We start from the raw sequence: 25924 nt of genomic DNA on the forward strand, positions 1-25924 counted from the left end.
GGGGGGCAGCCACAGGAGGCAGCCAGCAGCTAAAGAATATGCATTTATTAGAATTATTGCTAAACAACTCTTCAAACCAAGGAGATAAAAAAAAAACAACCAAAACACAGTAGGGCTTTGCACAAGGGGTGGCTGAATGCTCTGTGTATGCGGGGGGGGGGGGGGGGGGGGGGGGGGGGGCATGCCAGCATGAGGGGCTGCTGGCACGAGACCCCCCACCTCCCCACCTCATCCCACAGGGCAAAGCCTGGTACCACAGCTGCCTCCTGGCAGTGGTGAAGGTCCCCTGGGCTCGGCCTCGCCTGGCATGGAGGGGGGGACATGCGTCGCAGCTTTTTGGTAACGGGACTGAGGTAGCGTGTGTGGGGGCTGTGGGGAGGGGGCAGCACTGCCGCAGGGCAGGAGGGGGCCTGGGCTGGCACACTGCAGCCAGCTCCATCCTGCCCCGAGGCTAGAGGAAAGGGAAGTTGGTGCTGGGGGCACAGAGGGCTGAGTGGTGCCACCCCCCCAGAGCCAGCCTGGGGCTTTTGGGGATGGGGTAGATGTGCCCTGCCCTGGGGAGCATGGTAGGACCTGCGCTGTCCCAGACCCTGTGCCAGTGGACCCCAGGTCCTGGGCTTGCTGCAGCCTCCCAGGGGGTACTGGTGCCCGCCTGGCACCGGGCACGTGTGGGGAGTGATGCTGTGGGAGCTGCCCACCCCCTGCCCCACAGCAGGGAGGGAGGAGAGCCAGGGTGGTGGTCCCAGACCCACTGCTGCCCCAGCTACTTTCTCCCCCCCAGCACAGCACCCTGGGAGCAGAGGGTGCAAACCCACATCACTGCCTGCCAAAGCCTTTTCCTGAGCCCCAAAGCAGCCGGGGGGTGGGGGGTGGGGGGACGTCAAGGAGGGGGCACTGGCAGCACAGAGAGTGGCTGTGGTTCGTTAGTGCTTGGCTGCCCCACGGGTGGTGGGACCCTGCTCTGGTCCTCAACCCCTTCCCCCCCGCACAGCATCACCGCTCCCTGCGCACAGACCACACACGTTACACAGGTTTACAAAGCACATTGGTTGAAGGAAATAACTCGGTGAAAAGATAAATCCAACCACGCGGCACATCTGAAAAAAATAAATTACTTTCAAAATACCATCATTTGCTCAAGTTGAGCAGGGTTTGCCTTCCTTTAAATACACAGCTCGCTACAGTTGCTCTATACCCAGAGCTGCTGCTTCCTCTGAGCTTTGCCATTAGTTTGTAAGAAAATATTCTGTTTTGTATGTGCCCCGTGGCCTCGCGCAGGCTGCCACAGCTTCGCCCGTGCCAGCTTGCAGCCAGTGCCAGAGCAAGCGGGACAGCTCTCGCCTGCCCGGGAGACTGGGAAGGGCAAGAAACACAAACCCACCTCCTCCCGCGGGCTGAGGGGCTTCTGCCCCACGGGGCGCTTGGGGGGAGCAGGGGGCTGGCCGGGCTGCAGCCCCAGCACAGCCGTGGGGGAGGACCCAGGAGGTAGAATAATTAGTAATGCTCATCATCTTCTGGGACGTGCCTTCCCCTGCCTGCAGCTTCAAGTGCCCCGGACACTGAAGTGCAGGCGAGGGCGAAGACAGGGGCAAGGTCCTGACGTGCCACCGCGTGGTGGGGCAGGCGGGCGGGTGGGCAGGAGTGGAGCCAGGGGAGCTCAGTGCCGGGCAGGAGAGCTGCAGGCAGCCGGTGCATAGCTCCGTGCTCCCTCTCCAGGGGTGGTGGAAGGGGTCCAGAGGGAAGGACCCCAGCGATGGCGAGAGCTCCACTGAGGCTCTGCAAGGGTCTGGCAGCGGCCTGGAGCCCAGCATGCCCATGGCAGGCAGCGACGGCTCCTCTGTGCCACCTCCAGCTTCTGCTCCCGCCTTCACCCCAGCAAAGGTTTCTGGACATCCCTCTTTTCTCCTTCACCAAGCTCAGCTGGAGCCCCCCCTCCTCTCCAGGGGCGGTGCTGCAGGTCTGGCTGGGTGCTGCAGCCCCCCGGCAGCAGCTCCTCTTACCACGCAAAGTTCACGCAGGCCCCCACCAGCTTCCTCCAGCCTCGGCTACAACATGTTGTAGTATGCCATCTCCTTCATGGCCTGCTCAGTCAGGGCATGCTCATCCGGAGGGTTGCCCACCCCCCCGTAGCCATAAGAGTTCTCCTCTTCGAAGTCATCCATCTCCTGCTGCCCATCCAGCTCGGCGTGGTCAGCCCCGGCCAGGTCCATCATGGGATCTAGGATTCAGCACAGGGACAACCAATGAAGGTCCAGGTCCAACAGCACCTCTGTCACTCCACAGGCAGCTCCCATGTGGAGCCCAAAGCTCCCCAGGAGCTCCAGCTCTGCTGGAGCCACCTACCTTGGCTGTCCAGGCTGATGTCCATCACCCCGTGCTTGACCTTCATGTGCCGGCTCAGGTTGCCCTTCAGGTTGAACTTGCTGGAGCAGTAGGGACACTTGAAGGGCTTGCTCCCCGCATGCAGGTGCATGTGGCCCAGCAGGTTGTACATGCGGTTGAAGGACTTCCCGCAGACCTGTGGGCAGCGTTCCTGGGGTCAGCGAGGGCTCTCCCGCGGCCGCCCCCGGCAAAGGGAATCAGCCGGTGCAGCTGTAGGGCTTTTCAGAGCAGACCTTCCCCCGGGGTCCCCCCCACTGCTCCCAGCAACTTCCAAGGGTATGGGGGCTGCCTCCCTCCTCCCCCTCTGCAGTGGGAGGCCTCAGGGATGCTGTGCTGGTGTCGCTGGAAGCTCCAGCACTGATCAGAGAGAACCGTCCTTCCCTACTAGCGGCGCCCATGCCCTGCCCGCAGCAGCTGCTCCCCGCTGCGCAGCTCTGAGCAATGCGTCCGGACCAGCTGTTTGCCTGAGCGAACAGAGGGAGGCATCACAAAACTGCTTTCCTGTGACCGAGGACTCAACCCAGCCTGGCCAGGTTTCTGCGGGAGCACAGGGCACCAGGACCTGTGCTAACCCCTATCCCAGATCTGCCAAATCCCCCCCCCCCCGCATCCCTGACGGTACCTTGCATTTGAACGGCTTCACCGGTGAGTGCACAATCATGTGGGTCTTGAGCGTCTGCTTCTGCACAAACGTCTTGAAGCAGATGTGACACTGGTAGGGACGGACGCTGGTGTGGATCAGCATGTGCCGCTTCATGTTGGCTTGCAGGGTAAACTCCCGCCCGCACACCTCGCACTTGAACTCCTTCACACCCTGCAAGGCGTCAGGACAGCCGTGGGCAGAGGGCAGAGCAGCAGCAGGCAGGGCTCTGCCTGCAGCGGCGGGGGCCAGCACACAGCGCTCAGGGCCTCCCAACAGACCCGGCAGGAGCAGTGCTGGGCACAGTGCAGCGCAGGGACCTGCGCCCCTCAAGGGGCATGGGTGAACTGAGCTGAACCCTTCCTGCTCCCCGCTCCTTCTGTGAGCACAGAGTGGGCACTACCAAGAGCCTGGGGCCATCCCTGCGCTGCCCGGGGGGTGTGTGTGTGGTAATTTCCCCTGCCGGGTCCTGCAGCGGGCAGGATCCTGCCTCACCCCCAGACACCATCTTCTCACCCACCCTGGAAATGCATTTACACTTGGAAAAACTGGTATCGGGTCAGTGCCACTGGAGCGAGAGCAGCTCCACAAAGCAATGCCCATGGGTAGGAGCTGGCTGGGGAGCACGGCTGCCGGACGGCAGCAGACTTGGCGTGGGGTATGTTCGAGAGCCCTGCCCGAGCCCAGCAGCGTGTGGGAGGTGGGCTGCAGGGAGCGTGGCCAGACCCGCTCTAAGCAGAGCTGTGAGACCCGGCTCCGCTCTCCTGCTCAGGCCAACTGCTCCCCCTTGAAAGAACACCCTGAGAAAGGGCAAACCCCTCTTTCACAGCCCGCCGGGAGGGGCCGTGGCAGCATGTGGCCAGGGTCCCCCAAGTCATCCTGCTGCAGCAGCAGGTCTGAGGACCCCCTCCCTGAGGGTGGCAACCTCCAGGAAGAAAGGAGGCTGGACAGCCTTGGGGACCCTGCCCGTAACGATGCATTTTCACTGCTAATTAATGACCCCTAGCAAATGCCAACCACCTCTGCCCACCCGCACCACCCGTCTCCCAGGGCTGGTCAGGACTCTGGGGCACCAGGACACCCCTCTCGCCCAACACCCACATCCAGAGCTGGCACATCTCCTCCAAGCATGGCAAGGGCAGCATCCCATGGATGCCCCGGCCCCTACCTTGTGCGTGAGGGAGTGCTGCTTGAGGTGGTGGATCTGGCTGAACTCCATCCCACACTCGGTGCAGACGAAAGGCCGGACGTTCTGGTGCTTCAGCATGTGGTTCTGCAGCTGGCTGCGGTAGTGGAAGGACTTGCTGCACTCCAAGCACTGGTACAGCGTGGGGCCCTGGTGCGTGGAGAGGTGCCGCTTCAGCTGGGTGAGCGTGGAGAAGTCCAGCCCGCACTCCACACAGACGTGGCAGCGGCCGCTCTCATGCTTCACCTCGTGTGCCTTCAGCTCGCTGGGGTAGGCGAAGCCCCGGCCGCAGAAGCGGCAGCTGTAGGGCTTGATGTCGGTGTGCAGCAGCATGTGCCGCTTCAGGTGGCTGGTCTGGGTGAAAGCCTTGCTGCACACCTCACACTTGTGGGGCCGTGTGCCCTGGTGGGTCAGCAGGTGGGTCTGCAGGTGACTGGGCTGCTTGAAGAGCTTGTTGCAGTGGGGGCAGGAGTGGGGCTTGATGCCGTTGTGGCCCAGGATGTGGGTCACCAGGTTGTACTTGGAGGTGTAGGACTTCTCACACATGCGGCACTGCCAGCGCTTCTGGCGGTCCCCAGCTTCCACCAGGTAGGAGTCATCGATCTGCACGTTGATGTCCAGTCGGTCCAGCTGTGCCTTCTTGTTGCGCTCGCTGGTGGCACCAGTCGCCTCCGCCTCCAGCTCCCCTGGCTCCTGCCAGGCGAAGCCCTGCTCGCTCTTCACCTGCTCGGGGGATGCTGGTGCAGGGGCTTCTGCCTCGCTGGGGGATGGGGCGCCTGCCTCAAAGGCGCACTCAGTCCGCAGGTCCCCCGCGGTGGCACCATCTGCTGCACCAGTGCTCCTGAGGTGACGCTCGGTGCCCTCCAGCTCCTGGTGTGCATGCCGGCGCAGGTGCCGCAGGCGCCGGGGTTTCCTGCCAAAGGTGCCGAGGTCGATCATCTTCACGGCGCTGCTCTGCACCGTCTGCTCCTGGCTGGGGTCCTGGAGGTCGGACTGGTGGCTGCGCTGCTGCTCGCCCTCTTCGTCCCCAGGGATGGACACTTCATACAGCACGTCATCCTCCACCTCTGCCTTCTCACACTTGACCTTGGGCACCAGCCTCACCGGAGGCCTCTTTCTCCTCCGGGCATGCTTCTCCAGGGAAGACTCTGCCTCCAAGGCATCCTCGTCCTGCCCATCCCCTGGCACCTGCCCCTCACCCTCCAGCCGGCACTCACCCTCCGGCTCCCCAGGCTCCACCGCAGCAGTGTCCGGCAGCTCCCCTCCCAGCCCCGGGAAGAAGCCCGAGGGGCTGACTGTGGCCCCAAGCAGCTCATTCTCAGACACCAAGCCCAGAACCGCAGCCTGCGCCAGGGACAGCACCACCACCGCGTCCGTCTGGGTCCCGCACTCAGTGAAGCGATCCATCTCTCGCCGCCTGCCTACGCTGTCATGGCTGGGGAGGGAGAGAGAGAGATGGCTGTTACCCCCCCTGGCACCCCTGCCACCACACAGCTGCTGGGGACACCACTCCACAAAGGACTCGTTCAGCTGTCACCCATTTCCTTATCACCATCCCCAGTGACCCCCAGACCAACACAGGTGTTGCCAGCATGGGTCGCCAGCACCCCAGGGTGTGGAGCAGCGTGGCCATGGTGATCTCAGTTGCTGGTGGATCAGGGAGCCAGGATGAAGGGGGGGATGGCTCTGCATCCGCTATCAACATTTCTGTCTGCACTATTGAACCCCGAGACTGAGGTCTGGCTCCTCGCATGCCCCAGAGCTCCGTGGCAGTGACTCCCAGGGACAGGCACCCATGCAGTTTGCAGGACCAGTCAAGAAAGCTGAACATGCCACTCTGTGCTCCTTGGGGGAGGGAGAAGCAGCAGCAAAGGGCACAGGGAGCTCGAGGAACCAAACCTCAAACCTTTCTCATTGGGAGCACGTAGAAAAGTGGTCAAGCTGCCATGCTCACAAGCCCAAGCGAGGCACATGTTAGAGGCTCCGCTTGGCTCGGCCGGTGGCTCACCTGCGGGGGTCCAAGCATCACCGCAGCGTGGGAGGCAGGTCGGGTCTGGGTGCGCTGGCCCGAGGCAGACAGCACTGGTGCCCTGCGAACCCCCTTGCTGCTCTGACCCACCCAGCCCTGTGACAGCCAGGCTCCAGCTTCACCTTCCCTGCCTGGCCCACCCCTCTGGTCTCACAGCCCCCTCATTGCCATGGCAAGCGCCTCCTCTCCCCTTTGCTTTTATTAACGCCTTTCAGCAGCGCCCTTTTGTCCCAGCAATAAGCACGCCAGGCTCCAGCAGTATTTCGTCAGGTTTTATAAGTGGCTTGTTTCCCTTTTTCCTGCCTCCCTCCCCCTGCAGCACTACTGACCAGCACAGCCTGCTCAGGGTTACGAAGTCACTTTTCAGAAGGGGGCTACGGAGTCAGTTAAAATCCCTGCAAAAGCCACAGTCCTCCTAGTGCAAACAGAGCAGCAGCCAATGCCCCCTAAAGCTGAGAAAGTCTGAGTCTTCTCCCATGCACCACCGCCCCCCCGCCCAAGGTGCCCCACGAGCGTCTGTGCCCGTGCCAGCACACGGTGCCCAAGTTACACAGGGAAGAGGTGCAGGACATGGGCAGGTCAGAGCAGGATGACCCAACACTAATGCCACCCTGGGGCACACGACAAATGGACCACAACCGATTTATCCCCACTCAGACACTTGGGACCCAGAGACATATCCCCACCACCCTCTGGGAGAGCTCCTGACAGGATCCTGCAGGACTCCAGTCCCAACCTCGTGCTATTTAACTATCCCATCCCATTTCAGGAAGGAAGTCAGATCACTGCTCGGGGATGACACACAGAGCGATGCTCACTTGCGTGGGGAGGAGTGTACTGCCACACTGCGTGCTGGCACCACAAGATCCCCCGAGCAAATAAACCTGACAGACATGAAGGGAGACCACAAGGAGAAGGACGAGAGCACAGATGAGGTCACAGAGGTGGCTGCAGGGCGCAAGGCAGCCGCCCGGACCTGCGAGCGATGCAGAACCTCCAGCAACTGAGGTGGGTGGCTGGCAGAGGCGTGCCAGAGCCGACCAGAGAGGCAGCACAAGGAGCCACTCCAGTGCTGCTGTTCACTGCATCTGATGCTGGTTACTGTGGAGCTCATGTGGGAGCAACACACTGTGCTGGCCAGGCTGGGAAGTACAGACCTGGAAGGTCACATAGGCACACCCAGCTTTGACTGGAAGGACAAGCTGCCTGCAGTGGAGAAGCGAGGAGAGTACGTCTGCCTAGGGCAGTGCACCAGGAGATAGCAGCAACGCCAGCAATATCACCTGTGGGACCACAGCAAACTCACAGGGGCTACAGTTTCAGTGGCAAAAGTCAAACAAGCAGAAAACTCGACGCTCACATCGTGCCTACAAGCGGTCACCGCTGGCCTCACCCAGCAGCTCCTGGGCCACGGGTGCTGGGTCTGCAGCAGCACCAGGTGTGGGGCACCCTGGGGATGGCAGTCCTGCTCTTGAGCCTGGGACAAACTCGTGCCAGACCCACAAGCTCCCTGTGTCCTGGTGGTCTCCAGGGACCCACCAGCCCGGAGAGCGGGGCACAGTTCCACGAGCCCTTCTGAAGTCAGTGTTCCACACCGGGCAGACGGAGCCTGCACCCGTCCCACCAGCACCAGCCCTGTCTGGAGAGCCCAGGGGCGGCAGGCCAGCAATCTGAGGAATTGCTGCCATAAACAACCTGGGAATCTGGGATAGCAAAACAACAGAGAAGCTGCTGCACAGAGGAGCGTGGGGCAGGCACCACCATGCCTCGGGAATGCTGTTTTGTCACCCATACCCAGATCCCTCCGGTCAGCGTCTGCAGGTTCCTTGGCTATTCAGGCTGGGAAACAGGGAGAGAAGACCAGCAGACAAAGCAAAACAGTGACAGAGAGATGCAATGGCGCAGGCAGGCACCCACTGGTGAACTGGGGAAAGACGCACAGGCTGCCAAAACACTCCCTTCAGCTGGAGGGTAGTTTATCTGTTTAGTTTTGTAAGGATTAGAAAACACTTTAGGAACATGCTCATGTTCAGCTCGCTTGTGCCCAGGGGCCCCGACAGCCCTGTACCCACCCCAGAGAGGCTGGGGCAGGGTCCTGGAGGGATGCAGAGCCTGGAGCAGCGGTGCCCGACACTCCCAGGCTGAGCCAACCCAGGACCCCCGTCGACAGGGTGCAGCATCGGGCCCCCAGCAGCCTCCCCCACAGCCCTGGGGCGGCCGGCGAGGATGGGCAGGGAGGCGCTTGGAGAGCCGCCACCAGATGAAAGCGAGGAGGCTGCCGCTTCCTCCTGCGGTGAGGAATGTTCTCCTAAATATAATTATTTCTGCAGATACAACAAAGAGAAATCCTATGGGGGAGGTAAAACAGGAATAAACTCTAAACCAGATTATGTTGCGGTCCCGGGAGCACCTGCACGGCGTGAGAAGCCATCCTGGGCTAAATAACCGCTCTCTCCAAGCAGAAAACCCCTGCTTTATCAGGTTATCGTCCCCATGGTTCTCACTGTGGCACCCACATGGCTTCCATGCTGTGTCCCACCAGCCAGGCCAGGTACAGGCTGCAGGGACAAGTGCTGGCCGGAGCACATCAGCCTCTCCACTGCAGGCAAAGCCACAGGCAGCTGCCTCCTCCTGCTGGTTCCTGTACAGTCCCCGTGAGTGTGGCCTGCACGTCCTCTCACACCGCCTCTGTGCTCACCAAAGCACCGGGCCACAGTGCACACATCCCTCTGGGGAAGGGGAAGTGATGGGGAAGGGGAGAAGAACTGGCATGAAAAGAGGAAGGGCCGGAGAAGGGGAGAGACACTGACTACGTGGGATCTGCTGCCTGCAGGATCAGCACCCGGGGTTCAGGTCCTTCCTTTGCATCCCCCCCGTGTGCTGCTGGATCCAGCCCCAGGGTCAGGGTCACCCACCCCACAGCTCAGCACGTGGCGTGCCAGAGCAGAGGGGATGCTCAGGGTTGGGAGATGGGCAGTGGGCTCTGGTACCCACGGTGATGCCACTGTCCCCAAGCTCCAGCACCCTCCGGCCACGGCCCTTGCCTGAGCAGGAGGAAGGTCCCAGCCGAGCATCCCTGCCTGCCTGGGCATCCCTTCCCAGGGAGCGCCAGGAGGGAGACAGGCTGTGCAGAGCCAGCAGCCAGAGACTGGGCCTGGGGGGGGGGCAGCCAGAAATGGAGGCGAGACAAGGGGGTCGGCTTCTGGACCTTGCACCCCCAGCCCCCGGCGCAGAACGGGTAGAGAGGAGATGGAGGAGGATGGGGGGGGAGAAGGAAGAGGATGGGGGGGGGGGGGGGGGGGGGGGGAAGTGGTTGGGGGGGTTAGGTGGGAAGGGGAGTGCGGAGGCAGCGAAACAAAGCGAGGAGCGGGGGAGGGCGGCGGCGGGAGGAGGAGGAGGAGGAGGAGGGGTGGGAGGAAGGATGGGGAGAAAGCAGCAGAGGAAGAGGGAGCAGGCAGGGAGGCAGCTGCTGGCACGCACAGCCCAGTCCCGCGGCCACCCCTGGCCAGCCAGGACCCCCTTCCCGGGGAGGCCCCCGGGGGGCTCAGGCTGACCGATCCCGCAGCCCATCGCCCGGGCAGCCGTGGTGCAAGGGCAGATTGCCATCCTCCTCCTCCTGTGCCCCCAACCCGGGCTCAGCCACCGCTGCCCCGTGGAGCATCCCTGCGGGGAGCAGAGCTGCCAGGGAAAACAACCCAACACAACGCACCCCCGCACCACCATCCCTGCCAGCCTGCAAGGGCTGGAGAGAATTCCCACTTCCCAGCTCCCGCTTCCCCAGCCAGCAGCGTGCCCACCCTGCCCTGCCAGCCCCCATGGGTGCCCGCCGGGGGCTCAGATGACAGGCAGTGCAGAGCCGGGGCTCTGGGGTGGCCAAGGTGAGCAGCACTGCTGCCTTTGGGGGTCTGCAAATGGAATCCTTGCTGGAACTGAGGAAGCTGAAACCAAGAGCCTGCTCCCTGGGGTCTCAGCCTGGAGAGGGGAGCTGGGGTGCCTTCACTCTGCCCTGGCGAGAGGAGCTGGAGGAGGCTGGGAAGCAGGGAAGGCCACCTGACTTGGGTTTGGATTTTGCTTTCCTCCTTGGTTTGGGGCACAGTTTCTATTTCCACATGCACTGGATGTTTCTTCCAGTCAAGATCTCGCTTTTCCCAAGGATTTCTCTGCAGCCGCCTACACAGGATAAGAAACACCCAGATGCCCGCAGTGGCGGGTTGTTACCCCAGCTCCTGGGGCAGGGGGGGCACCGCCGGATCCTGCTCCTCATGGCATGTGCCACTAAGTGCCATGCAAGGGCAAAGCAAGGGCAACACAGACCTGGACAGCCCCGCAGCCAGCTGGCAGCCTCAGGGACAGGAGAGGGGAGAAGGGACCCAACTATTCCCTCTAAGCCTTCAGCGCTACAGAGGGGTCAGCCGAACTCCCCAGCACAGCTCGAGGCCTCTGTCCCCAAGTACGAGCACCACAAGACACAGAAGCTGAAAGAATCATACACTCACATATCCTCCCAAGACCAGCACTGATGTTTTAAGAACAACCACCCTAAACCAGAGGCTTTTAGAAGAAAGCAAATTGTGCATTCCTACTCCGAGGCACTCTGAGAAAGGGGACGAACTCTGCTCCTCTGGGCCCTCAGCATGAAAATAAGAGCCTTGTGTTACACAAATCACTCTTTGCACTTCTCTCTATCAAATGAGTGAGCCCTGGTACATGAGAAACGAAGCTTTGCTATTCAAGAGAGCGAGGCCACAACAGCTCGCAGAGCTGCAGCTGCACAAACACTGCAGGGAGAGAAGTGGGGAACAGGACAGATGCTTTTGTTTCACTTCTCACTCTCACTTCCCTGTTCACCCTTCTCGGGTCTTGCAGAGTGGGCTGGAAACGCTGTTTCCCAACACTCTGGGAAGTACGGTTAGGTCATGTATTTCAACTCCCCCAGGAAACACCCTGACACCCCTGAGGGTGCAAAGCGCTGCCCAAACCTCTGCTCTCCAGGGAGCCGCTTGTAATCTTGATCAAGAAGCCAAAGCAGTGGCCCCAGGGGGCCTCAGGTCCAGTGCCAGACCGAGCACAGACCTGCCACAGCCAGTCCCATGTGAGGCAATCGCTCCCAGGTGAAGCAAGGTGATGCAAGCCTGGGGCCGAAGCACAGAGCATCCAGGCACTGGGCAGAGGCTCACGCAGCGCCTGCATGCCTGAATCCAAACCCCAGCCAGAGATCTCAGCCCCCTGAGAAGTCCCAGAGAGATCCCCATGCAGGAGCCTTCCACAGCCCTGACAGGGCAGTGACCAGGCTGCTGGGAGAGCTGAGGGCTGGGGACCGCAGCGGAGGGAACTCGCCCCAGCAGCACCCGCTCAGCCCTGACCCACCTCAGCTGCACAAGAAGGGGCAGCGGGAAGGAAAACAAACATTAATGCACTGTCCCTCCTGGTACTGATAAAATGCCACCAGCTGAGCCCTTACAAAGACATCCCTCCAGGGCTGGGCATTTGGGAGCTGCAGCACCGGGCACACCGGGAAGACTGGCAGGCAGGACGACACAGACAGGATTCTGGCAGCCCATCCTGGCAAAGCAACAGTCCCAGTGTTGCTCCAGCACCAGGAGCTGTAGGGATGCTTTAACAAGTAAACTCCATCCCTCTGTGGAAAAGGAGACTATTAACTAGCTCTACAAAGGGCTGCACTGCCTTGATAGTGCCGCTAATAAATAAGCAAACCCTGGCCAGAGAGCATGACATGCTGGCTCCTCTGCCCGAGGGGGAGGTGGGCTTTGGGCATGCCACCCAAGAGGCAAGATGGCAGGTTGAGGGTAAGAGGAGGAGCCAGGCAAATCCCACTTTCCCCCATGATCCACCCCATGAAGAGTGAACGATGCCAAGCTGAACATTAAACCAATCCCCCCACCGCTTCCCACCTCGGTCCTTGAAACACCTCTTCTCCTGCCTTCATGCCCACCGCTCCACATGCTCCTTCACTAGCCTCTCTTTCTGCAATTGAGTTTCTCACACAATCCAAGATCTGCCTTTCTTTTCCATACGCACAAATTGAACGAACTTTTCAGTAGCTACTAATCATTCCACAGCTGGATCTGGTGGAAAGCTCTGTGCCACACTGGCTGGCAGTGTCCTGCTCCCCTTGGATGGTGGAAGACACTTGTGCAGGAGCTATGTTGCAGACTTCTCGTTGTGACCCTGTTATTTCTCCCTCCCATCATGTGGCTCTGTACCAGGTGTGAGCCGCTTGCCTTTTAAGCCTTTTCCCATTCCATCTCTCCTTGCTTGCCAACAAACAACTGCACCAGCAATGACAAATTTCATCACCCCATTTTTCAACAAATTCACAACTTTTCAGGGAAAAAAAAAATTCTATGCAGAAGTCTGCTACTACACTGATTTCTCCAAATTTCTTTTCTGAGCACACCCGTGCCTTGCCAATACCCAGCAGCAATGGAGCAGCTCTGGCAAGGCACTTCCGTCTGTGCTCACCCCATCCTGCCCTTCAGTTGTCCCTTCTCTGGGAGCAAAGTCCATATTTCTTTCGCTACACACAGTGCCGAGATCCATTTTTGAGGAAGAGTTGCGAGTATCGCTGTAAAAAGGCACAAGCATGGTAGTGCTGCGGGCTGGAGTCCCAGCTCTGCTGCGGGTACCAATTTTTTTAAATACTCCTGGTTTTGTGGTATCACAATTTCTGCAGCTTCCCTGGCTCCCTGTCCCCAGCCTGAGGGGACAGGCCCTTCTGCCAGGTGCCATGCCAGACACTGCTGGGGAGCGGGTCTGTTCTCCCACAGCTCTGCTCTGTCTGTACCTTTACACCTCTTCACACCTGGCTTTCCTAATCCCCTTTGCCAACTACTGCGTTGGGTGTTCAGCTCATCCCTCTGTCCCACCACTCAGATCAGAAAAAGAGAAAATAAATCAAACTTATCTTAATATTGTTCTCAGTAGGAACACAAGAGCAACTTGCCTTCCTCCCCAGATCCCAACCATGGCTGTACCTCACCGGTTTTCGCTCAGACTCTGCCATCCCTGCCCGCACACCGTAGCTGGGAACTGAACCCTCCTCTGGGCTCAGAGCAAACCCCTTGGTCGAGGTTTAGGTGCTCTCCAGCTTGTTTGCCGATGGAGACACTCGCCCACCTGCCCACCTGCCCCCCTCCCGCACATGGAGTTACACAAACGCACTCGTTGGCATCCCCTCCGACAGCCGCATGTGCCGTGCTCCTGGTCCCCCTCATCCGTGTCCCCCGGCCACCGCTGGGGTCCCTGCTCCGGCGCTCGTGGGAAGGTCGCACCCAGGGCCGGCAGCAGTGGCTCCTGTCCCTGCTCCTCTGGGGGTTGTGAAATTCGGGTTTCTTTCAGCATTTCTCCTCCCACTCCTGGGAGGTTTTTGTCTCGCTGCAATCTCTCTTCTTCTCCTGTCTTTTTCAACACAGCTGGGAAGAGTCAGGCTCTGCCCCGGCATATCCCTGCGGCTCCTGCCCGCCCCAGCCCCGGCCACCTCCTCCACACTCACCTCCTGGTCTTTAAGCACTTAAAATAGTTGGATTTTCTAAAAAAATAGCTTTCACTTCCTTATGTGAATTTTACTTCTATTTACCTCTCTTCCTTCATCTTTAACCCCTCATCTCTCACATGGGGCCTCTTACAGCAGACAGGTCCCCTCCTGTAGCCCAACAGCCTCTTCATCCACCACTGCATTTCTAGCTGGATTCCAGATTTCCCAGCCACTGCACTAGACTAAGAACCATCCATCTCTGGACACATTTCTCTTTCCTTTGCTGTTTTAACTCCCTTGGTTTCACCCAGCCGCTCCCAAGCGGCTCCCCTGTCTCACACCACCATCCCCTCCACCAGTGCCTGGTGCAGCTGAGCCACAACAGACGCCGATGCAGCAGCTCTGAAAATGAGACTCTTGGTAATCCTGAGCCTAAAAAAAAAAATAAAATTATGTCTGGTTCATGAAAACCTCACCTGTGCACACAAACAAGGTTTGCCTGCAATATCCTAGGTCCAACAGGAGCAAGCAGAGTAAAAGGACCAGCCGCTCCCACAAGGCGCCATCCTGGCTGAAGTCCCACCAAAAGTGCGCAGCAAGGGTCCACAGCTCCTGACTCACGCAGTGCTTGTACCCCCTGCTGAGGGGTCAGCTATGGCAAAGCCCCTTGTTTTCCATCGGGCTCCTCCTCAATCACCCCTCTCTCCCATTCCTTTACATCAGCCCCAGAGGCAGCAGGGTGAGTAGTGCAACCACCAACCTTCACCCAACCCTTCCTGCAGGAAAGGGAGTCAAGGGCAAACCAAAAATGTTTGAGATTTACCTTTCGCAGCCTTTCTGAGGAACAGTGACCCTTCCTTGCCCAGAACACAACACCCCTCCTTGCTACCAGCCACTGCCCCATGTTATCTCTGCTCCATCAGAGAGTAAGTGCCGACACATGAGCGGGTGCCAGGGCCCAGCTGGTACCAGCAGCAGCTTATCTCATCTAACTCACCTTCGCACCTGTATTTGGCATTACAGGCTGTGTGACAAACCCAGCAGCAATCCAGGAGGGCCTCTAGGACTTGTTCCCAGCAGAAAGAAACTCAGTGGTGCAACCTGAGCAATGCAATCGAGAGCAGTTGCCCTAAATAAGCTCCTCAGCTTTAAACCTGTGCAGCGGCAAGTGCCTGGGGCTGTAGGAGCTGCACCCCATACACCTAACTGGTGGGCTCCCACCCTGCAAGAGGTGCTGTCAGGGCTGGGAGGGTGCGGGACCCCCATTGCAGAACCCTTTGTGTGATCCCCCCCAGCCGCCCTGCCCTGCTGCAGGCTGCCCTGCAGACAGTGCGGCAGAGGTGCTGTGCAAAGCCCCAGGAGTGCTGGAGTCAAGTCTGAGCATAAATTGGGGCTAAAAATGACCTGGTGAAGTTGGGCACATGGGAGTGATCTTATCGGAGTGGAGATCCGATGAGGTGGGGGGAGGAGGTGTTAAAGCTTTTCAATACTTTTAAACAGGCTGATCAACAGTTCTGTAATATTTGTGAGAATACCTTTGATTTTATTTTTCTTCCTTTCTTAAAAGAAGCTTTCATTTAAATTTAATAAAGGAAAAAATCAGTCTTTCATCTTTCTCGTGGGTTTCACATAAAGCTACTCAAAGCACCAACAAAAATTCTAAACAGAAAAATATTTTTTTTCCTGAAAATCACCACTAAAATTATTCATAAAACTGATCCAGAGCATCTGTCCTGCACCAGCCCTGAGGATTTACAAGTTCATCTTGGTTTCACTAAACACTGAGCTGGGGCTGGGCAAGGGAAGGATGAAGCCACAGCTTCCCTGCACAGGACAGTGCATCCGACACAGCAGCTGGGCTCAAACATCTGTCTGGCTGCACAAGCTCCTGTCACCGGGGCTGGTCAAGGCCAGGAGCTGTGGGACATGGGGGGCACACACCAACCCTGGCTCTGTGCTGGCAGCAGCAGAACCAAAAAACCATCATTTCTTGCCCCACAGCCGACATCCAACGCAGATAAACTGGGCTGCAAATAATGAGCCAAAGTTCTGAGGAACGGGAAAGAGGATGCGTGGTGCTGGGTTGTTGCTACCAAATAAATTCTGCGTTTTGAAAGGAATCAAAACAATTCTTAAATGCATTGTGTCTCCACAGTAGATCCTATCTAACTCCACTCTTTAAGGAAAACTTTTGTTAATGACTACTCTAGAAAAAAGGAAAAACCTCCTACTTATAATAAGTTGATTAGAAAGCAGAACTGCTCCCGTCAGCCTTGGATATACTTTCCGACACGGAAGAAGTGCATGACATCACGTGTATCACGTGAAGTGGTTCTGGGTGGAGGAATTTCTCTCTTTGGGGGGTTTGATTAAAAAAAAAAAGACACAACCTACAATTTGCAGCATGATATAGATAACATTTTTTAGTAAGATTAGGTGGAAAAACAAGTTAGGGAAAATGACAACTTCTGGTCTGTACAATAGACAACGTGTTGGGAAAGGAGCAGCACCCGCTTTGTCAGGTCACGTTAAACCTTCCCTTGACTGCTCTGTTGATATTTCTTCTAACGATTCTTACCCCAACCATTGTGTTCATTGGTGGGAAGTAAATGTTCACCTCTTTGAAGCCACGAGGTTATTGGCAAACTCTGACTGGAAGGGGAAAAGGAATGTTTTATCAATAACTGGAGATGACTGTTTCTGCAGAATAAGTGTGTACGGAGCATGAAGCTGCCTGGTTCCCCTCTCCCCATTGCCAGCCCAGGGATGCAGGAGCAGCCGGTGCCGTTGGGACCTTCCCAGGACTAGCCAAAGCTGAAGCTGAGCACAAAACTGCCTCTGGGCTTTAAAGCGACATCTGCAGTGCCTTGCTTTCAAGCACATCGTCTCTTTTCCTGGCCCGCCTCTGGCTGCGGGAGCTGCCTGTAACTGCAATGAAGGACACCAGGATTTATCCCAACCTGGCACGTGATTTCCATGGGGGAACCTTTGCTCCATGGGACAGGAATCGGGCACCACTCTGCTCGGTGAGGAGGGTGGCAGCGCTGGGAACCACCATCCTGCTGCTGGCGAGGTAGGGGGATGCTCGGCTGTCCCTGCCCACTGAGCACCAGCCCAGCCCAGTGCAGGCACACGTGGCAGCTGGGCTGGCACTCCTCGCTGGCACAGCACAGCACGGCATGGCACGGCACAGCACTTAGTGCCCGTCCTCCCCGTTGGAGGTTGCTGCTCTGCCCTCTTGGCCTCACCATCACACACTACCTTTTTTATCTTTGAAATGCAGCAACTGCATCTGGAAGTGGAATATAAATATCGAGGCCAAGCACGGGCAAGGGCGCTCCCTCCCGGGTCGGACCCTCTCCCAGCTCCCTCCAGCCCTCCAGAAGAAGATCCACGTGCTGAACTAGGTATGGGCACAGTGTGACATCCTGTTTCTGAGGAAAGCCACCCTGCCGTGGGCAAGAAATGTTTCAGCTGATGGAAACTCAGGGTGAGAGGGGTCAGTCTGTGAGCAGCAGCAGATGCTGCAGCCGTTCACCACAGAGGGATGGAGCCACGATCCCAAATGCTCTCGTGGCTTCCCAGCAGACAGGCACCCACGCTGACCCGGGACGTCCCGCTCCTGCTTCCCTTTCTGCTGAGAATACACTTTCCTCCTCCACCCGAGACCGAGCCTCCATCCCTCCGTTGCTCCCCGCCCCCAGCATCCTCCGCTCCTCCATCCCTCTGTCGCTCCCTCATTCTTCCCGTTTCCCTGGCAACGCCCATCTCGCGCTGGAGATCTGTCCCCTCTCTCCCTCTTATCTTTCTCCTTTCTCTTTCATCTATCTCCTAATCTCCCTCTCTATTCCAAACCTCTGTCCTTTGCTTCCTTTCTTTCTCTCTCCCTTTTCATCTCCTCCAATGTCTTCTCTATCTCAGGGTTACAATTATTTGAATCTCGCTTTTAAAAAATAATCTACTTCACTAACCGCCGTGCCACCGGCTCCACTCCCACTCCTGCAGCCCACCCGCACGGCTCAGGACCCCTGCCCATGCCTGACCTGTCATGTGCCCCTGGCCAGAGGATGATAAAGTCCCCGTGCTTCGGCAAGGCCCTTCCATCCTTCCTCCAAAGCCCTTCAAACAAAGGGGAGGCAGAATTCTCCTCTCACACCGCAAGACCCTCAGGATCAGGCAGCAGATCCCCCTCCAGAGCTGCCTGCTGGGCTCACCGGCCGGCACCTTGCCATCGGGGCTGCAGTGCGAGGAGTCCCTGCTCTGCTGGATTTTCCCCGTGCACACCATTCACCCAGAACCGCTGTTCTAGCAGAAGAGGAGCAGCCCGGGTACACTCCTGCGCTCCCTGCCTCGCTTTCCATAGCGGGACCCGGCGGCCCCGTCCTCCAGCCCCTCTGACACACCCAACGTGAAAGCTGGTGGCTCCAGTCCAGTGCCTGTTCGTGTGTTCCAGATCAGCCCCCAACTTCACTTCAAAGCAACCAAGGGAGACTAAAATTAACAGGCAAAAGATGCTTCCTGAAAATCAGAGTCCTAACTGCATCACTTTGGCCATGGGGGTGAAGGAAGGATTAGAGCCACCCAGGCTCCTCCGGGGTCTGGGGGATGAATGGAAGGAGCCGGGGGGGGGGGCCTGGGTCTGATTTTTGGCAGCACAGGGTCACTGCCAGGGGACCCCCGTTATGTGGTAGCAGCACTGTGAGGAGCCCATCAGAGCAGGTTTGTTACGCGAGTGCTTTCCCTGCACTGAGCCAAAGGAAATGCTGGAGCCAGCGCTCCGCTTCTGCCAAGGGATTGTGAAACCTTTGGTCCTGGAGCAGCCAAAGCCGCACCGCAGCCTGCTGAGGGTTAATGCCTGCGCCAGCGCTCGGGCTGGGAGCGCTCAGGGAGGGGGACTCTCACTGCTCCCCCCCCCCAGCTGCCCTCCTTGAAGATCTCCTCCTCTGCCACGTGGCACAACGTCTCTTCTTTCGAAGACCAAACAGATCAATCTTGAAGCCTGATTTATCAGCCCTTCTGCCTAGAAGCTCTTCTTGAAGCAAGACAACAGAGCTGCTAGCAGAGCTCTGATGGCACCTGGGGAGCAGCGGCTGGGGGACCAGGCTCCTCCTGCCGAGCCAGGGCATCTCCCTTAGACCCGACTGGAACCACTGTGGCCTTGTGGATGTGTCCAAGACCCTTCCTGCTCTTCTGCCACAGAAGGGCCCAAACCCACGGAACTCCGGCACCCCAAATCCCCAAGTCTATCAGACCTGAGCACAGTGACTCTCCTTGGCCAGTGGACACCCCGTCCCTGGGGACCTGGCCCCTCTCTCACGTTGTCCCATGGGCTGCTCGTGCAAGCGCAATGTTCCCCCTTCAAAATGACGCAGACATGGCCCCTCCATCCCACCCCACCTGCCTCCTCCCCAGCACCGTGCAGGGACACACGCCACAGCACAGAGCTCTTGGGATCTTGCTTTCAGAGCTTATTGTCACATCATGTCTTAAAATGCTGCCGTTCACTTGCACAGGACCACCAGCACCAGCGATTACATACAAGTAACTGGTGTGCGAAGGTGTGGGGCAAGCGGTGGCTGGGGGTGAGCTGGGATGGAGCCCAGGGAGAGGGGCTGCTCCTGCCTGGCCCCCTCCTCACCCACAGCCCAGCTGAAAGAGCACTGACCCACCGACCTCCCCATCCTCTGTGGGGCTCTGGGTGTTTGTCAGCAGTTTGGGACCAAGGGTGTTTGTGGTGTGGCGAGGAGCAGGGAGAAATCCCACCCTGGCCAGCCCTGCTGCCGTCCCAGCCTTGCTTCAAAGGCTCCGCACCGAAACCTTGCTCTCCCTTGGAAAACAATTTTTGCTTTTGAGTGAAATAAACAAGGAAAGAAAGACTTTCAAGTTCCTCCTTGCTGCAACGACTTCTCTTCGACATACTCCCTTTCCTCTCCGAAAATAGAAGAGCTATTCAGAAAAGATGCGAGAAGAAAAAAGGAACTGAATAGAGGAAAAAGGAAAGAAAAAATGGAGCCCCAAGGGGGTGGAGAAAAACAGAATGAAAAGACAGCAAAAGTAAAGAAAAGGGGTGAAAAATAAAGGAGGGGGAAGAGAGAGACAGACAGAGAAGCTTTGAAAAGAAAGAATGCTCCCAGCCTGAATACAGTGTGCATGAAAAAAAGAGCGCTTGAAAAGAAACAGCCAGATGAAATGACCTCTCATTCACAGCCTGTGCCAATCACCACCACAATGTAAATCCTTTCTTCTTTTCTGCATTCTCTCTCTTTCCAGCGGGGGCAGAGGGAAGAGGAAGAAAGGGGAGTTAATTCTCAGCATAGCAGAAAATAAATCTGCTCTTTGCTAACTCCCTGAAAGAGACGCCGAGCTACTTTTAAAAATACCTCTCCCAGTAATCACACATGCAGATATGTAAAAAAGTAAATTAAATTCTGCACTGAGCGGCTCTGGGAAGGACTGTCCTCACCATCGGGTCTCCCAGATGAAAAGCCACCACGCCGTCCCTAGGAAAAGCCATGGAGCAAATACACAGAGAAAACAAATCTGTAGAAACAAGTGTTGCCATGAAAAGCAACCGGCACCAGAGATTTAGGTCAAAACCCAAACCCTGCAAAGAACGATGAGGGATGGCTGTGACAGATACAAACCTGAGGGCTCGATTCTGGGCCAGGCGCTACGGGGAGCAGAGAGGGTGAAGGGTGGGCCAGTGCCCACTGCAGCCCCCTTCGCCCTGCAACCCCCAAACCCCTCAGCAGACAGAAGCAACAGCAGACACCCTGCCAGGAGCAGCCTGACAGGGATTTTACCGTGGATCTGCAGCCCCAGTACCGTCCCATGTTGTTCAGCATCTTCAGCAGAGGTGGGGGTTAAACAGACCCTCAGACACGAAGATGACCCAAAACTGTAAGGAGGGAGGCATTGTAACATGGGACAAAGAGGGAGTAAAAATGCAGTGAGAAGAAAATACTGAAGATAGAGCCCACCAGGACAGTGGGGTCCCCTGGGGACAGAGGGAAACGGAGCAAGAGGCAGCAGGCATGCCGTGCTCCCACAGGCAGCAAGCTGGACCGGGAATTGCAAGGCTGGCTGACAGCGAAGCAGCCCAGGCTGCAGGTGAGAGTCTGCAGCAGACAGAAGACGACTTCCCTGCGTGTAAGCCTGTACCACAGCTGCTCAGCATTGCTCCTGCTCAGCATCCTCCGGTGCCAGGGGTTAATCATAAACTGCGGGAACCTCAAAGCAGGGCAATAAAAGTGGCTGGGGGTCAGAGGAACTGACAGGCAACTAGGAGCTCAAGTACCCCTTGTAGGTATAACCCGCCTGGCTGGTTGTAAAAGGGGAAAACCAACCACAATGTTAGAAATGTGGGATGTGTGTCATCCCAGAGGGAGCAGAGTTACTCGATGGGTTCTGAAACAGCCTCTCGGGGTGTGAGGACTGAGGGAAGACACCCCCCCCCCAGCAGGAAGACACTCGCGCTTTCAACAGTATTGCTGCTCTTATTCTTGGGAACAATTGTAATGTATTTTTTATATTCCCGTGTCTGGAGCTTGCCCATGCGCAGGCAGCGTTGCCCGCAGGATGGCTGCTGTTGGGTCTGGCTGCCCCCTTCCCCCCCGGGCTTCATCCTGTGCTGGGCTGCAGGAATGGAGAAATGGGGACACTGGGACTGCCCAGATCCATTCACAGCAGCCAGAAATTTCCAGTCAGAGAGTTAAAGGCTGGGAGGAAGGTGAACTCTCTGGACTGCACGTGATTTTGCTGACAAGTTCAGTCTTCCCATGTGCTGAGCAATGGCCAGCTGGGAAACGCTCCCCCCGTGCCCCGTGCCCAGGCAGACGGTACCCCTCTCACTGCGGGGCAGGGGGAGAGGGTGACCGATGGCACTGGGGCGAGCACAGACACAACCACAGCACAACCTCCAGTACGGACACACAAACCTCTCTGCTTCTCAACCAGCCACTCCTGGGGCTGCAGACATGGGGGTCCCGGAGCCCTGCCAGGGCTGGACCTCCTCCCACAGGGATGCTGTGCCCATGGTGGCCGGGCATCGGCTGAGCTCTGCTGCCGGTGCCACACCACCGCGCAGCACCAGGACAGACGCTGGATGGGGCAGCAGTGCCAGCGGCTGCACCACGTGCCCGGCCAGCTGGGGCTGCTTCGTACCGCAATGCTCACCGCATCTGCTGTCACCTCTGCTGGGTCGAGTAATATGATCATCATAGTCAAGGGGATCTAATTTAAGTGTGTTAATTAATACTCGACCAGATAATCTTTCACATACAAAACTCATCAGAGGCTCTGAAACTCACTATTTTTGATAAGCAGAGCTGGCACAGAGGCTCCTTGAGGGAGAGGGTGAGGAGTTGCCGGGTGAGGGGATATTTCACTCTTTGTCTCCTCCATGAACTTCAGGCTTTCAGGCTGTTCTGCTTTGGAGAAAACTGCTGCCAACCCCACTGGCCCCTGCGAGCTGTCGGGACTTCCCTGAGCACAGCACCACTGACTGCGGTTTGCTCCTAGTGAAGGGAAAAAGATCCCCGGGAAGCCTTTGCGAGAAGTACAGCCAAACCAGCACTGAGGAACACAGGGTCTCCTAGCAAAATGCCTCAAGGAATTACCCCCAACACACAAAATCTCCCCGGCAGAACTCACAGGCGACACCAGCCGTGGGGGTAGAAATTTGAATAACAAACACATCGAGTGCCATTTCCTATAGCCTGCAGGTGAGAGGAGGCGGCAGAGGTATGGGTAGGGGCAAGTGCTGGGGGGCTTCTGGACCCCCTCCCACCTGTGCCAGGCCCTATGCTGGCCCCTCAGAGCATCCCACTTCTGATTTCTCCGATAACAACGCTATTGGACATGTTACACCATTTTAGGAGCAAACCTGACTGCTCAGCTGCAAATGCCACATTACTTGCAGGCTGACAAGGTGGAAAATGTTTCAGATCCTTTTCTGAGCAGCTGAGCCATTCAGAAAGACTAGTGCTTGGAAAGCGTGGTTCAGGGCGGATGGAGCAGGAGGTACCAGAGGGAGGGTCCCCGTTGGTAGCAGTTTATGAAATCCCAGCTCGTGGCTGACCCAAGGAATCAATTGTGCTAAGGCAGATACGGAAAATACAGCATCCCCGGCAGTGCTGGCCAGGTGGGGTGAATGACGGCTGCAGGCATCCGGGGGGAAATCTGCCGATGGGGCACACACAATGAAGTCAGATTTGTGGGACAGGGGAACAGCCACACCACCCAGGACACATGGGCTGCTCTGCCCAGCTTTGTGGCATTCCCTGCTCTGCCCCGTATTGCTGCCCTTCTCCTCGTATTGCTGCCCTTCTCCTCGGGAGAGGCCCTGGCGCGGGCAGCAAGCGTGCAGGCAGCCGTCCCTGCTCTGGCGTTGTGTGAGCATCCACCCCTCCAGCCACGGGTGCCTCATCTTCCCCAGGTTTTAGGGGACAGACCAAAGCCAGCTGCTGTCCTCCCACGGTCATAGAATCATTTAGGTTGGAAAAAACTTTTAAGATCATCAAGTCCAACCGTTAACCCAGCACTGCCATGTCCCGAGGCTCTCCAGCAGCCATGGAGACCCAGAGCCGTGGCTGGGGCTGCGCAGGCTGCGGGTGCTGCTGCCCCTGCCCTGTCCCAGGATGCCTCTCTGGATCACCCAGTCCTCCTCCGAATTGCGCTTTAGGGTGCAAACCCATGGGGGGCCAGAGGAGAGTCAGCGAAATAAAGCCCCCCCCCAAAGTGCCCCTCCGCCCTGAGCCCTGCTGGCCCCAGCAGCTGTGGCTCTGGGCACCCTCACCACAGAGGGTCTCCAGTGACTCCCAAACAGGGGACACCGGGTGAGAGGTGGGGCAGGAGTCAGACAGCCATCCACAAGCACTGGGGCTGAGATCCTTGCCCAGCCCTGGGGCATCCAGCTCCATCCCCACCACCACGGCCTGCTGCCACATGCCCACCATGGGGGACAGCAAGCACACAGTGACAACCAACAGCCACAGCGTCACGGGTGCCGAGGGCTGCTGTAGCAGAAACCTTGTCCTGGCCCAACAGGGCCACTGCAGCCGATGGTGCTGACCCACTCTGTCCCACTGGTACCCAGCAGCATCCAGGTGCCCACCTGCATCCCTGGCCATACCGAGGATGTTTCTGCTTCTAACCACGGCTGTGCGCATTAGAGATTCAGGCTGGTACCCAGCAGCATCCAGGTGTCTACCTGCATCCCTGGCCATACCAAGGATGCTTCTGCTTCTAACCATGGCTGTGCACATTAGAGGTTCAGTTGGGCATGTGGCTGATGCCCCGCATTGCTTTCATTTTCTCAAAGCTCAGCAAACAGGTTTCCAAGCACCGCTGCATGCACACCGGCCCCATCCACCACCTGCCCTCCACACACCATGCCTGGGGCCAGGGACAGTGGTTTGTCCCAAATCCCCCAGCCCCGAGCAGCAGCACCACCAGAACACAGAGAGTCTGTTTCAAAATACCAAACTTTGTCATTAAAGGGAAAAATAAAAAATCCTCCAGCACGGAACCTAACCTGACACAGATGAAAAGTCTGAAACAGTGACAGGTAAAATTCAAGCCAGTGAAGTCAGAGTGACTGATATGGAAAACACGTCTTCAAGCCAAGAGGCACTGCGTGTGCCCTAACGAAGGATAATGAATGTACGGCAGATACAGGACATGTGCTTCAGAAAATAAAGGCTGTATATGTAATTTCAGACTATTTGAGAATCTATGAGAGAGTGAAATTTGGGGATTATTTTTTTTTTCCTTTAAGCTGAGCTACTTTTTCATTCCACTTCAGACACATCAGTGAGGAACCTACAGGAGTGATCTCTGCAGAAAGGCTCCCTGCACAAAAGACTCCACAACCAACGTCCCTCACGTTCCTGGTGACTTCAGGGGAGCAGAAATTTAGATTTTGAAATCTGAGTCCTGGAACACATCAGATGAGAGCAGCCGCGACTGGAGGGAAGAGCAGTCCCCAGTGACACCTCTGCTCTCCCGCAGCTCCAGGGGATGATGCATCCAGCAGTGTGGTCCTGGGGCGCTGGGTGCAGGGGTCTGCATGTTCTCACCAAGGGTGGGGTGTGTAGCCCAAGAGATTGGATTGAGGTGCTTGCCACCAGCCGCCTACAAATCGTGAAAGCATTGGGTTTTCTGCATGGCAGACGGCTTTTAAAACCATGGCTTTTCTTGTGGGAGAAGGCAAAGGTTCTTGCCGGTTTGGAGAACGTTGCACTAACTGCATACTTCTGTTGGGTTTACACGGCCAAGTTAAAAAGAAATGTCCGCTTATTGCACGTATGTTTTTGTCTACATTATCATGTGGTGAGGGTTCACCCAGCAGTCCTAACTCCAAGTGGAGGCTGAAATTTCACACAAGAGCTGCCTGGTTTTATTTATTGGTTTTTTAAATGGAGTTCAAAGGACAGAGTTTGGCACCGCTGTCTGGAGCGTGTCACACTGGCTGGACTGTCGGGCACGGACACAGGCTGACATGCCTGGAGCTGGCCCCGCGTGATGCCCTGCAGCCGTTTTGCTCCTGAAGCTGGAGCAGATGCCAGGCAAACCTGGGCAGGGAGGTGGGCACTGGGGGGAACGAAATGCCCACCTGGTGTGATGTGCTCGGAAAGAGCTCACCAGCTGACACGAGGGAAAATGCAGTGGACAAGCACTGGCTGTGACTGAGGAGGGTGGGAACTTTTTTGTACTTTTTACTCATCTTAATAAATATTTTATAATGTATCTACAAGGCTGGCTTTGTCTATAGGCGTTTTGCCGTTGCTTTGGCAGCACCAAGGGCGGGCTCGCACTTGGGTCTGCTTGAACCACCCCAGTCCCCATTTTCATCACAATCTGCATAATTGCTGTACTTTGCACTCTTTCTTCTTACTACAAGAAAGTCCTGTAAGTATACAGAATATTCAGCTGTTGAAATAATTTGCTTATATGTGTCCCTTGTTGATAATCGTAAAATGAAACCAAACCACTCAAGCCCCCACAAATCAAGGCTTGCTCTCTGCAGACGAGTTCTGCAACTACCCTGATGGGCTTCACAGGCGCGTGCTGAATGGCCACGGCGTAAAATGGGGAAGGACAAGAAGAAATTCAGCAAAGAGGCTTGGCACCACCGATGGGAAAGGCTCTTTCAGTTCTGCCCACAGTTCTGTCTTCTGGAAAGTCATTTTT

General features: G+C 57.2%; 1 protein-coding gene across 3 annotated transcripts in view; it reads right to left on the bottom strand.

Annotated features, from left to right (window-relative positions):
* Nucleotides 1–1028: 1028 nt before the first annotated feature.
* Nucleotides 1029–25924, bottom strand: part of ZNF710 (zinc finger protein 710) — a 31919-nt gene continuing 7023 nt past the window's right edge. The window contains exons 1-5 of one of the 3 annotated variants that reach the window (XM_037394848.1): nt 14730–14810; nt 4191–5643; nt 3005–3196; nt 2344–2518; nt 1029–2218 (exon numbers count right to left, since the gene is read on the bottom strand). In XM_037394848.1, the coding sequence (XP_037250745.1) occupies nt 2046–2218; nt 2344–2518; nt 3005–3196; nt 4191–5615 (1965 nt within the window). In that variant the 5' untranslated portion in view covers nt 5616–5643; nt 14730–14810 and the 3' untranslated portion in view covers nt 1029–2045. Of the gene's footprint in view, nt 2219–2343; nt 2519–3004; nt 3197–4190; nt 5644–13419; nt 13749–14729; nt 14811–25924 lie in introns of those variants that run through there. The other 2 variants (XM_037394847.1, XM_037394849.1) reach the window with 2 other exon arrangements.

Source organism: Falco rusticolus, chromosome 7 (genome assembly GCF_015220075.1).
Source record: "Falco rusticolus isolate bFalRus1 chromosome 7, bFalRus1.pri, whole genome shotgun sequence".
Lineage (NCBI taxonomy): Eukaryota > Metazoa > Chordata > Aves > Falconiformes > Falconidae > Falco > Falco rusticolus.